At 42.3% G+C, this 13,864-nt stretch overlaps 1 protein-coding gene across 1 annotated transcript in view; it reads right to left on the reverse strand.

The window, feature by feature from the left end:
- Positions 1-13,864, reverse strand: part of LOC116671041 (carbonic anhydrase-related protein 10) — a 214,535-nt gene that overhangs the window by 122,632 nt on the left and 78,039 nt on the right. Inside the window, exon 4 of the mRNA XM_032501930.1 lies at positions 1,471-1,613. Within this exon, the coding sequence (XP_032357821.1) occupies positions 1,471-1,613 (143 nt within the window). The remainder of the gene's footprint in view (positions 1-1,470; positions 1,614-13,864) is intronic.

The raw sequence follows: 13,864 nt of genomic DNA on the forward strand, positions 1-13,864 counted from the left end.
AGCAAATCATGCAAAACAATAAGGAGATAAGACCTGAGTTACCTCCCATTTGGATTAAGTTGGAGCGGGACAGAGTAAGTGCAGCGTGGCTGCCGGCAATACACTTTTATTGAGAATAAACCTGCCTCCTGTGTGAATGTAGCTGAATAGGGTAGACCTACGCTTTTCTATTTTAACATGAGACATAATGGTGGCAACATTTCCTCAAGTGGTACGTGGTGTAAAAAGTTTGAGAAACACTGTTGGATCTTAACCCCCATCTGAATGGATTTACCATCATCCCTCAAACCTTTTTTCTATTTAAGGATTACCATAGTCTCACAACTGCAAGAAGTCACCTTCCAAGAAAACATCAACATAGGTCGTTTCAGGATTTTAACAAACGACGCAATGCTGTATGGAGGACAGTCTCGGTTTGGCTAGTAGCATTGTTCTGTCCCTTAATGTTTGAGATGCCAAAATAACACAGTGGTCTGTCTCTACTTCTCTCTCTCTAGTCGCCTCTGATTCATCCTAATAGCAATACAATTGTGTCATTGTGAGTGATGTCCTTACTCCGGACTCACTGCAGGGTAGCTGCTCTCAAAGTGGAGTCCTTGAGGGAGCAGCAGGGGAGCCTCGCTCAAAGACAAATTGTTAAATCTAATTTCCATTCCAAGTAGAAATTATTCCAACAGGAAAATGTATGAGTGACTATTCTTACCACAGGTTTTCTTACTAATTATATTATATTCTCTGAGAATGCGATTCAATTCTGAATGATTAAAAAGCCAAGGACCAAAATCTAATCAGTCCAAAACGGGGGTCCAAGGATATAATATGGACTATTTGTGAATCTGTTAGTTGATCTTAGAAGCGTACCATTGGTGGTAAACTGCAATGTGTCCTATGTGCTTGATCGTTGCTCAAGGCTAACCCTGTACAAACTGCTGGCATGGAAACATAAACTAATCATAGCATTAATCTCGCCATGCAACTGTGCACTTTTGAAAGCAGCCCATCTGTGAAGGCTTCCCAATTAGCTGCTGTCATATGGCACAAGATGGAGCAGCATTCGAATACACACACTGTCATCTGTACAGGAGGAAAAGGTAAATAACATGCTTGACTTATCCCGTGGTAGGCTGCAGGGTTTCATCTGTAAAGCCCTTAAGATAAAGTCGAGGCTTTTCCTTGAACCAGAACACAACCATTGTGCATCACTGAATAGGTGAACTGTTTTCAATTTTATCTCCAGCTGTGTTTGCAGGACAAATAGCTCCCATTGTCTGCTAAAACAGATAGCGGCCCAGAGGCATCAATCAGGGATCCACACCCTATCAAACTACAACACCACCAAAACAACGCCAAAACAATGGCAGCACGCGTGCGAGCAGTGTAGTGCATCATTTAAAAAGATGCAACAAAGCCTCAGCATCCATCAAGCTGACAGAGAATAGCGAGCGTGTGTGTTGCATTTGTGTGTCTTACCTTGCGTCCACCTGTGTTCAGCTTTATGGGCGTGAGGAAGGGGTCAAAGATCATGTGGCTGGTCTCGATGTTAACTGGCGACTGCCTCTTCCCCACCGAGCACAGGTTCCAGGCCGAGTTCACCAGGCCCCAGAACGACGGCACTGCAACACAAGAGACAGAGCGGCGGTTCAAAGGGCGAGCGTCTGCAGCGGCGAGATAGGGACGCATTCCGCCGAGGTCACCAAGGGCGACGGGCAGAGTTTGTGCTGCCAGACCCACAGTGGGAGAAATGTAATTAGCAGGGTTTTATCTGATGTGGGCTTTGGAAATACTTTGGGATTGAACCTGCCGATTGCTCCTAAAAAGTCTAGTTATTTTAATGTTTGAAATCTTTTTTCTAATGCTAAAGTGTACAAGATTGGCGGACAGGATCTTATTCTTGATGTGTATCGTGTATATTAGCTATTTTTTTGCATGTGTTCAATGCATTGTTTTGAAACTTTTAATAGAATTGGAACAAAAAGGTCAGCAGAATATGTTCCTACCCTTAGTGTGTCATACCATTGTTCAAACCATTGTTTCTGGATCAATGGATGAGTGTTTTGTTCTCTAAAATGTCAGAAAACGGTGAAAATGTGGATCAGTGTTTCCCAAAAAGCCCAAGATGACGTCCTCAAATGTCGTGTTTAGTCCACAACTCAAAGATATTCAGTTTCCTGTCCCAGAGGAGAGAAGAAACTAGAATATATTCACATTTAACATGCTGACATCAGAGATCATAAAAATCAATCAAATCTGATTGATTATCAATAGTTGAAGATTAATTTAATAGTTGACAACTAATCAATTAACTGACTAACCTTTGCTCTGAAGAACATAAATCAATACATATAGACACAAAAATATATGGCATGCACACATGCCAATTGTTAGTGCATCTATATAAATATATTGATAAAAAAGCAAAAGTCATTTAAGCACATAATTACATAAACGAGCAACACAAAAATCTAGTTAGGGCTGGGGAGTATATTGATATTATATCGAGATTGTGATATTAGACTAGACATGGTTTTAGATTTTGGGCCACTGTTGGGCCAACAAACTTCAGCCTGTCAGTCAGTCATCAGGGCATAGAGAACACTGTTGGGTGTACAACCTTAGCCTGTCAGTCAGTCAACAGGGCATAGAGAAGTGTAACTACACAGCAGCAAATAGGGATTATATGGAGCCTGGACTTTGTTTATGGCATCCTGTGTTGGCTTGGACTTTATGTTGTAATAAATCCTGCATTTTGGTCCACATTCCCTGCACACCGCATAACACTTACAGGAGACAGAATCAATGCAGCAAAGAAATAAATACTTATTCTACTAAAACATTAGATACTATGTATCCTACAATGCAACTATATCATGTTTTTTGTTCTTTCAAACTTCAGGCTTCCACTTTGTAAATGCCGGCTTTCTGTATTTCAAATCTGTCTCCAAACCTAGGTGGAGTTAACCTGGATGACGTCATGATGACATCATCATGGGCAATTTCCAACCCCTCCCTCTGAATAGAGAACATATTACAGACGTGAGAGCAGTGGAATCAGCTTATAATAAGCTAACACGTGTACTCTGAGACTGAGAGGACAGCATGGCACAGTGAGAGAATGTCAGCGCTGTGGGTGTGATAGCCCCCTCAGTCATTTTCCCATGTAAGACTACACCGGGACCGAGAAGTCATTTCCTTCACCAGGGTTGGAAGCAAATGCTTATCACACTCTACTCCAGCAAGAGACAGTTTTATTATTTTTTTTACTACAATATCTGCTAGAGCCTAAAGCAGCATTATCCATTTAGGGACACAGTATTGCGCAGAGATGAGTTGCTGGAATCGTCCTCCACTGAGATTTACCAACAAAAAGACGGCCAACTTGAAATTTGAAAATATGCAAACTCGCGATGAAACCGGGGAGAGCAGACGCTACGGCATGAATTCAAAAGCATTGGGGGGGGGCCCCGATACAGCACAGCATCACAATATTTTCCGTGGCAATACTGTATGGACACAGATGCCAAGTATGGACTTTTATTAAATATATAATGTCAGTTTGCTTGACATCTTGCAGCAATAAAATTGAAGTGAGATGAACAAATGGAGACATTGATCTTTTTAGATCACAGTTGTTTCCTTTTGGGGATACCAGTTGAAATTGTGACAAATTTATAGTTGGAAAAAAGGCAATATATCGAAAATTACAATGTGTTTTAAAATTGCAACAATATTGTATTGTGAAAATAAATAACGTGATGATATCGTATCGTGGTGACTCCTACTCCTCGTCAACAGGTCCTACAAGACTCTGGCCACTGATTTTGTTTTTTGCGGATTGCTCATAGGCACGCTCTACAGAGAAAACACTCCGTCACTGTTCAGATAAAAGCGTGGAGTCAGGAGACACCCCCCCCACGTTTCACATCGCTTTAAATAACCATCCAGAGTGATTAAAGATAAAAGATCACACGTAGGTTCACTATATCCAGAGAGTGGCGACTGTGCTAAAATGAAAGCTTTGCTTGCTAATGCTGCCAAAGGCGGGACTTCTGTTTGTGAGCTGTCAACACTTTGACTTAGATACGTGGGCCCAATACCAAAGTCTGGACTCAGGACTCAGGACTCTGGTGCGTGTCCTCGCCAAATTCATAAGGGCTCAGGGTTGTCCCAATGTCGAGGTTCCTAAGGGCGTGAGGGTGTGAGTGCACACTCACCGAGCCCTTTCTGTGAGTCTGCTGCAATGCAGACGTTACCAAAGCGAATTACCCATAGTTCAAAGCGTTTACCGCCGAGACCAAGGGGAAATCCGGAAATTACAAAGGTAAACAACAGCACGCCACACGACCACGGAGCAGGGCGGACCTGTTGTCTCCTGGGCCTCGGCCGTGTGGAAAGCAACAAACTTAAAATGAAAACTCCCAAACTGGCAAATGTCAGCAACATCTTTGTTAAACGTCGCCATGGTAACATGTGATATGGTGAAATGCTGTCCCAAAACCCTTTATACCTATCTGAGCCCATGTGGCCTCACACACTCACTCACTTAGCACCTGACATCAATCAAGTCTGGGAGTCCTTAGTCCTCAGGACTCACAGTGGGATTGGACCAGTGTCTGTCCTCGCGCTGTCACAACCAAATGCTTGCTCTGCAAGTTATAGAGCGTGGTCCAAACCTAATCTGTAAAGTGGCCTGAGATAACGTCTGTTATGGTCTGACACTATGAATAAAAATTGAATCACAAGTGGAAAAAAAAACAGCTGCCTTGCACCAAACCAAAGCAAAATAACAAATACTGTTCCTTTTATGAGATATGGATCTAAACCTGACCTCAAGTACAATGTTGTGCATTATGCTGTCTTACACATCAGGAAGAAAAGTTGCTCTGACTCATACCAGCAGCGTGGCGGCAGCTTTGTCTGCCAGTCGGCATGAGACAAGATGTGTGGTCGCCAGTCACTTCCAGCAATCCTTCTCCATTTCTCCCGTCTGTACTGGAGCTTGATGAACTTTGGCAGACTGGCCTCTTGAGCCCTGATGTTCATGAGCGAGCGGAGCAGTGAAGTGCGCTGCAGGAGGAGTCTCTGGTAATCCTAGCCAGTTCTGTATAATGTATAATATAATGCAAGTTCTGTATAATGTATGTATGTGTCTGCATAATATTTTAATTTCCTCTTCCTAGGAAAAGGAAAATAGGCCTATTTTAATTCAGATTGGCACAATGGCACGTGCAAAGATTTAATTTGTTTGGCCTGTCTGCCTGTAGCATCTAGGCTTTACCACAAAAAAATAGTATACATCTACATCTCTTCATGATATAGCCTGCCTATTAATTTCTGTAGCCTCTTGGGCAGGTCATGTTTGTAAATGAGAATTGGTTCTCAAACAGTTTACCTGGATAAATAAAGGTTAAATAAATAAATAAATAATTGTTTTTCAGTGCCGGACCTCTAATTTGCGCAGGTGTTTGGTACCCTGTCTAGTGTCTCTGTGTGTGTGTGTGTGTGTGTGTGTGTGTGTGTGTGTGTGGGTGTGGGTGTGTGTGTGTGTGTCTATTTCTGCGTTTGTTGTTTTGTCTCCCTCCCTCCCGTCTTTCCTCTCTTTTGTTTTATCTTTGTTGCCGTGGGACGTGTTCTCCATCTCAGTGTGTTGTTTGTAATTGTTTATCACCGTTTGTTCCTTAAAGAGTAAAAAAGTGGATCGGCTGCTTTGTGCAAAATGTTTCTTATGAAAACAACAATGGCATTAACCTACTGTAGTGTTCAAGACCCCCCCCCCCCCTGCCCCCCCAGCATATAGCCTACTGTAGTGTTCAGTTTCACACTAACATATCTCTCACACAATGTAACACAGTCCATCAATAAAAGGGTGAAATAATACTCTAAACGGGGGGGGGGGGGGGATCAGGATCAGCTGTGTGCAATGATATGTGGTCCATTTCGGCGTCTCTCCCTCGCACTCCACTTAAAACGTAACATTACTACTCATTGGCCGCCTCACGAGCCCAAAACGTCGTGTGTGCGGCGTGCTTGTTGTTTAGCTGGGTCCAGACTGGTTCCATTATTTTAAGAGGATGGAGGAATGAAGGGTGCAGTCTAACTGGAGTGGACTGGTGAGATGAGAGAGAGAGACTGTCTCTCGCAACTTCATTCAATAAAATACAAAAAGACATTGCAACTTTTATGCAATTTAAACAAAAGCTGTCGCAAATTCGGGGCATTTTGGACCACAACATTCTCAAAAAAAAAGTCTGGCACTGGTTGGTCTTGGTTTTGTTTGGTGTCAACCCTCAAGTCTGGTTCGTCTCGGTCTCATTCCCTCAAGTTTGTTCGTCTACGTGTTCATCACCTAAGTCTTGGTCTTGTCTCGGTCTCTTTCCTCAAAGTCTTGGTTCTGTCTCAATGTCAACCCCTAAAGTCTGGTCTGTCTTGGTGTCAACCCTCAAGTTTTTTCTTGTCTGCGAGTCAACCCCTCAAGTCTTGGTCTGTCTCGGTCTAACCCTCAAGTCTTGGTTCTTGTCTCGGTGTCAACCCCTCAAAGTCTTGGTCTTGTCTCAGTCTCAACCCTTGAAAGTCTTGGTCTTGTCTCGGTCTCAACCCCTCAAAGTCTTGGTCTTGTCTCGGTCTCAACCCGTCAAAGTCTTGGTTCTTGTCTTGGTCTCAACCCCTCAAAGTCTTGGTTCTTGTCTTGGTGTCAACCCCTCAAAGTCTTGGTGATGACATGGTCTCGGTTTAGGTGGACCTGACTGAACATGGGTGTCATCCTTTCTTGATTTGTGTCTGGGTGGGGGGTGTGATGAAGGCAAAAGGCCCCAAAAAAATCTTAAAAGATTGGAATAGGCCACATTTCTTAAGGGAACTCACGGGTCTGGACCTAAATCCTGAGGTGCTGACGCAATGCAATCCACACACAGTTCGAAGGGATGTTCAGAACATTGATAATATTTAATTCATTTTTGAAAATGTATTATAATTTCCTTTACAGAAATGTGTCTGTACAACTTAAATTTAAATATACTGGTCGTTGTATTCCTTTTTCTAATTCATATTTTTACTCCTCTTCTAAAAAGTATTCTTAATTGCACAAAGCCTCCAGAGGCGTCCACCTTGCATTTCATTGCACAGATTGTATAAGCATGTAAAAAAAATAAAGCCTGTGAATCTTGAGTATTACTCTCATATGCAATTTTGATTGGCTATAAATTGTATTGGTAATGATCCACAAAGAATTTAGTAGCATGGAACATAAAATCCTCACTTCTGGCCAAACAGACCAATAGGAACAAGCCATAAGCACATCACATTAAAGCGAGAGAGAGAGGAGAGAGAGAGAGAGAGGAGAGAGAGAGAGAGGTCTTCTGGTGCAAAATCCTTCATGAAAAAGTGTGTGAGTGAATCGATCCATTAAACCCGGGCCCCTTGTCGTAAATGTACCCGTAATTATTAGCCATTGATAGATGCCTGAATGCAACCAGAGCGGCGTGGGACATCACTCACATCCGGCACAAGCACCTCTGCCAATAATCCACACCCCCCCTCCTGGAGCTCGGATACTCCTAAATTTCACTTAGGTGGCTCGCGAGCGTTAGAGCCACTTCCATTTCTTATTGGCAAGCTGTAAAAGTAGACAGGGATATATGGTGTGGCCTTTTGCAGATGTCGGACAGAGTGGATGTGTGATATGCAAGTGAAAAGGGCAAACGGGGGTGGGAGGCTTCCGTTTCATTGGCCAACTTCATCACACATTCTTATCAAAAGGGCCTCTGCAATTAGGATTAGAATATCAGTTGGGCTTATTTGGCACAAAAAAAAGAACAAACAGGCAGCATTCACAGCAGCTGGGCAGTCAACTTAATAAAAATAAGTAATAATAATAATCACAATTGTCCCAGCATCAAAGGTCCAAGTGTCCGCTCATCAACTCCACATAATGCACACAGTACATTAGAGGTAACTACTCCTCAACCAGGGTATATGTAATGGTATATCATGGTATATTATTATGTTTTTGGCTAATACAGTGAGCCAAACTGAAGTGAGATACGGAACAATAAGTGAGATACCAGAAAAAAAAATAAAAATTGAAGGTCCTTTTTTTCTTAATCATATTCATGTCTCTTTTTGTATTGCATTTCTTTAGCATGTAGTCCTAATGTATTCATTTGTCTTTGAATTGCACTATTGTTGTCCTTGAGTGCCAAGAAAGGCGCCTTTTAATAAAATGTATTATTATTATTATTGTTGTTGAAAGGTGCTATGATATTATAAACAAAATATTATAGAAAGCCATGAAAGGAAGGCCAGTGTTGCAGGTTTAGTTTGCTCAAAAATATGTATGTATGTATGTATGTATATATATATATATATATATATATATATATATATATATATATATATATATACAAACACACACACACATAGAGATATTGTCTGTCAAACGGGTTCAATTTGCCTTTCTAATTTGATCCATGTATGATACTCTGTGTTATGACATCAGAGTAAAACACACTTTTGACTATTTATGGTTAATGTCCTTTTACAGCCAAATGTTCCTTATTATTATTGTTATTATTATCATTACTGTTATTATTATTACTGTTATTATTATTACTCTATACTGTCTTTCACTGTATGTCTTACAAAAACGGATGCTGGAATTTCAATTTCCTCGCAGGAGTCATCCCAAAAGGATTAATAAAGACAAGTCGAAGTCTAAAAGAAGTGATTGGGACGTCCCTTCTTCGGACTGAGTGCTGTGACTTTCCATGCTTGTCACTAGGCTTGCACAATTAATCATTATAAAATTGCGTTGTCAATTCACTGTTTCCAATTTAATTTTCAATTGACTATAATTCTCATTTAATCTTACGAGCCGACTGCATCCCAAACACTACTTCTGTCTTCTGTTCATTTTAAACATAGACTGTATAAAATGGGTGTTGGAGCTCTGTAATGCGCTATAGGATATGTGCCAATAATAATCTATATTTGGTACTGCCAATTTGTTTTGTTTTGTCATGGTTCATGGGTGCAATAAACATTCCACTTCCTGAGAAAAAAAATCATGGCAGAGAATCGTGAAATCAATTCTAAGCAAAAAAAAATCTTGATTCATATTTTTCCCTAAATCATGCACGCCTAGTTGTAACTGTCCCTTTAACAAAGACTGTTGCTTTGGGGGGCCCTGACCTTTTTGGAGCCTGGGGACCCATCCAATTATCCATTAATGTGTAAATGTATGTAAACGATGGGTCATATTTATTACATGGGTTAAGACATATATTCACAACCCTAAATAACAGCAAAATCCCCCATTAGGTTTTCCCATCAGTGACCCTCCCTCACACCAGAGCATTTGGGTAAATAGTGAATGAGAGGACACTAATGTCCATTACAGTGGTATAGAACAGGGGATGTCCACATTAAATCTTTGGCTTACTAACAACTATGCTAAGACTTTACCATATATTACCAACTAATATCAACTGGCAACTTATAACAGTCAGAACACCGCTATGGTTCAAGTCCATTGGACAAAAAATATTGACATAACATGTATTACGGACAAAAAAAAAGCTTTTTTTTTAACAGTGCATGAGCTGTGTCCTCTGCATGGCCGTGTGAGGCCATGTTTGCAGAATAATTATGCGGCTGCCTCGGCAGGGTCTGAGGAGCACGCCGGGTCGTCCCTGTGGGCTTATTAGAGTTCAGGGTTGCGGTGAAGGTGGGATCCAAGGTCTGAGGAGACGCTCACCCGGACAATTAAGCCCTACATTAATTACTTCCACCGCAGAGTAACTCACAGATAGACATGTAGTTATAAATCCAAAGCCTGCAGAGACATACGTTCTCATTATGGAGATCTGGCATCAGAGTGCATTATATGGACTTATGCAGACACACCCAGAGGGGGTAAGGCTGCACCCAAGCCAGGAAAATGAATATATAGTACAGACTATACTACAACTACAAAAAGTAAAAAGGCAACTATTCCCAAATGACAGCTAATGAGACACACACACACACACACACACACACACACACACACACACACACACACACACACACCAGTGTTGCTCGCTGCTATGCATTTCATTTAACAGAACCAGGCGCAGAGATAGCCTTAATGAAATGTCTATATTCTGTCAACTGGATATGGATGAAAAGTTAGAGTATTAGTCTTTGGGAAACTGGAGGGAACTGGAGGAATGCACACACAGACACACACATGCAAATACACACAAAGACACACAGCATTTCTCTCTCTCCTGCTCTCTCCCTCTCCCAAAGACCCAGATGCTTCCTGTACATCAATTCCTTGGATGAGCCTCAAGAAAAAATATATAAAAACTGCCTTCCTTTTGTAACTGCTGACGCAAAGCTGGGTTGCAAATTTGCCCGCAATGGGAAAGAGGGAGGGAGGAAGTGAGAGAGAAGAGAGAGAGAGAGAGAGAGAGAGAGAGAGAGAGCTCTAAAGGAAACCTAACAGCTTGGGGATAAATGCTTGCTTAAGCAGGTATGGAAACCCACATCTTAATGATAATGAATGTCTAAGAGCAGCATTAAAGGAGCTGTCATATTCTGCTAGCTCTCAATTTGAGACAGTGCTCCAGCGCTGCAGGTTCCATCTTGTTTACTCACTGGGGGGCCATTTTAACATTCTGGTGCGTCTGTGAGCAGAAGGAGATATGCTTTGTGTTAGAAGCTCCGGGGACCAGGTGCAGCACATTTATGAAAATGTTTTCATTGTTTTTTGAGCCAAAGGGAACTGGGAGATTGTAAAATGAAGAGCGTAGGGGCTAGTATAGATGTACAGGATATAAATGCACGCAGTTCCTGGCTTGTGTGAAAGAAGATTAGAAGGCGTATGTGTGTAATACCAGTGCACAGAAACACTCAGGGGCCGAGGCAGACATGAAGAGAAAGCAGACAAGAGAAACTAAGTCGACTCAATCTCTAAGTCCCAGAGTTGTCAGGAGCACCCGCACTGTACTAACTACTAAACAAGTGAAACATATGGTGGCCCCGAGAGCTCAACGCACAGCAAATTAGTCTTAGTGTCCTCTGGAAACTGTGTTGTGTGCTACGTGCAGGGTGTGATTTTCCAGGGGGGGAATGCGTGGCATTTTCTTCCTTTCTGGTCTACATATCTCTGCCTCTACTGAACGGTTTTTACACTCGGTGGGGATAAAATGTGCCCCCTGGACTTTATGTTGACACCACGTTGTGCTATTTCAATTTGAGATTATTTCCATTGAATACGGAAGTTAGAATTGAAGTGTTTTGGGATGGTTGGCTGAGGGCTCTATATGGATGGTGGTATTGGAAAGGGGGGGGGCTTTTTTCACAAACTGCACCCTGGATACATGTCAAATTGGGGAAGATGTTTCGTCATTTGCTTGTGTCGTGTCTATTTGCATGTTTTTCTTTTTTTGCAGTGTGTTGAGCTCTCGTGGCCACCGTAGGAAGAAGCCGACAGGACACAGATGATTGGGAACCGTTGGGGGGTCTGTAAATAACATCCCAGAGTCCGGTCTAGACCTGCTCTTTCATTGAAAGCGCTGGGAGATAACTGTTGTTGTGATTTGTAGCTGTATAAATAAAATTAAAAAAATTGAGTAGATAGTTCCCTTACACACCGTCCCAATCGTTGCAGATCCAGTACTGTGTAAAAGTCTTAGGCAGGTGTGTAAAAATGCTGTAAACTAAGAATGTTTTCAAAAATACAAAAAAGATTGTTTTTATCAATTTAGAAAATGCAAAGTAATATATATATATATATATATATATATATATATATATATTATATATATATGCATAGAAACCCAAGCAATGCCTGTGTTATTACTGTTTAAGAGTCAGCGGCTGGGAAACAACATTCTGCTGAAAGCGGAGCTGTTTACAGAGACGAGCACTGCAGAGAGATCAGGACCTGGGACAGCTGCAGCTGCAGGAGTGGGAGACACTGGCTGTGTCTCAAATCCCTTCCTGTAAAGCAGGCTACCTGGTGCACTGTGTCTACGTCCCACTGTTTCATTTGGTGCAATCCTACTCTGTACATCCACAGAGCTGGGTGTCGTTTACAATGTTTGATACTTTGACACCGGGTCCTAAACAATAACTTTTTTGATACAAATTTGAAGTAAGAGTTTTTCCTGCGTGTCTCTACGACGTGTAACGTTAGACAGCCAATCACAGACAGAAGATTAGATCTTGGTAGAAACATCCTGCGTGCTGATTGGCTCACTGACGCTGATGCGATTTACCCCTAAAGTGGGTATTCAATGACGAGGCATTTTTTGATACTCAATTCTTCAGAGGCTATTCAGTCGGTGATCTAATTCATGAACAGTAAAGACCATTAGCTTCTCAGAAGGATCTGGAAACCGAAAGAAGACAACAGTCAGCCAACAGTTGGTGCTGCAGGGGAGGCACTATCAGGTCGCAGCAAAACCTGTTGTCACCTGGTCCACAGTAGTCCCATTACCAGAGTTCATCAGCAGCTCCGTTTTATCAGGTGTAGCATTAGCGCTAACGAGGCTAACACTGGCGCTGCTGCTGATTAGCAGGACGAACCGTAAATCAGCAGGCTGCTGTTACAGGCGTACATGGATGTCTTACAAGAGGCACATGGATGGAGTGGTGTTGAGTGAATGCACTAAACCGGGTGGGACAGAGGGAGGGGAGAAGGCCAGGATATCTGTGTTATTTTGAGGACTACAGAGTCTGTTGTTTTCTGGTTTCCACCCAAATGGATCACAAATCCTCAAACAATTGCCCCGGAACGACCTTGATTCAAACCCAGAACCTTGTTGCTTAACCATTGGGCTAAATAACATGTAAACAAATTAAAAATAAAACTTCAACGATAGCAACACAAACATCCCAAAAATGTATTGGATCGGCTGGGAAGCTCAACTGGTAGAGTGCTCGCCCATAGAGGTTTACTCCTCCATACAGCAGCTGTGGGTTCGACTCCACCCAACAGCCCTTTGCTGCATGTTGTCCCCCTTTCATGTCTTCAACTAATGACCAAAAAATATTCTTAAAAATAAAAAAGTATTGACCCGGGTGGACTAAACATGGGTTAAAGCATCAATTATGCTGATTTTCTCTTCATTTTCTATTTACAGTGCAGAGTAGCGCTGCTTGACCTCGGACATCAATGCCAGTCCATCATTACCTTGTATCACTTTGGATTTTTTTCCGGCTAAAGGCATCAAGGAATTGCATTTGCAGCTCCTGAGCTTAGGAGGGGGGGGTGTAGTTACCACCTGAAGGCCGCAGCAGTGTGTTCATGTGTCAAGTGTGTGCTCTCAGGGAAATGGTCAGTGACAGTGGGTGTTGTTTGAGCTTGTCCTGTGATGCTGGGGTAATCCTGCTGGCCCAGCACAGCACCCAGGCCTCATTAGCACGGCCCAGTCAACAGAACAATAAACATGCCAGTCAAGCTAACTCCTCCTGTCATGTTGTTAATGGTGTGGGATATACAAGCTGGCGGCTGGCAGAAGCCTTCGCTCTCCGGGGCGGATTAGCAAATACAACGTATTGGGGGGGGGGGGGGGGGAGTGATGGAGAAGGATGTGGAGTACTAGAGGAGGTGTTTTTTTCCTTCGGACTCAGGTGCTTTATAAGCAGAGATATCATGGGGTATCAGGACTGGATGTGTTGCCACATGTTGTCCTGCTACCTGAAATTTGGTTCTGGCACCCATCGGTAACTTTTCTCAGTAATTTGTATTAAAAAAAACAAGTTTCAGTTATCAACATAATTTCAAACCTATTTATCTTATTTACCGCACCATGACCACTTTTGGCTGGCTATTTATATTGCATTGACTTTCTCCAGGAATACAGGTGTTCATGTCCTG

This window comes from Etheostoma spectabile, chromosome 21 (assembly GCF_008692095.1).
Source record: "Etheostoma spectabile isolate EspeVRDwgs_2016 chromosome 21, UIUC_Espe_1.0, whole genome shotgun sequence".
Taxonomy (NCBI): domain Eukaryota; kingdom Metazoa; phylum Chordata; class Actinopteri; order Perciformes; family Percidae; genus Etheostoma; species Etheostoma spectabile.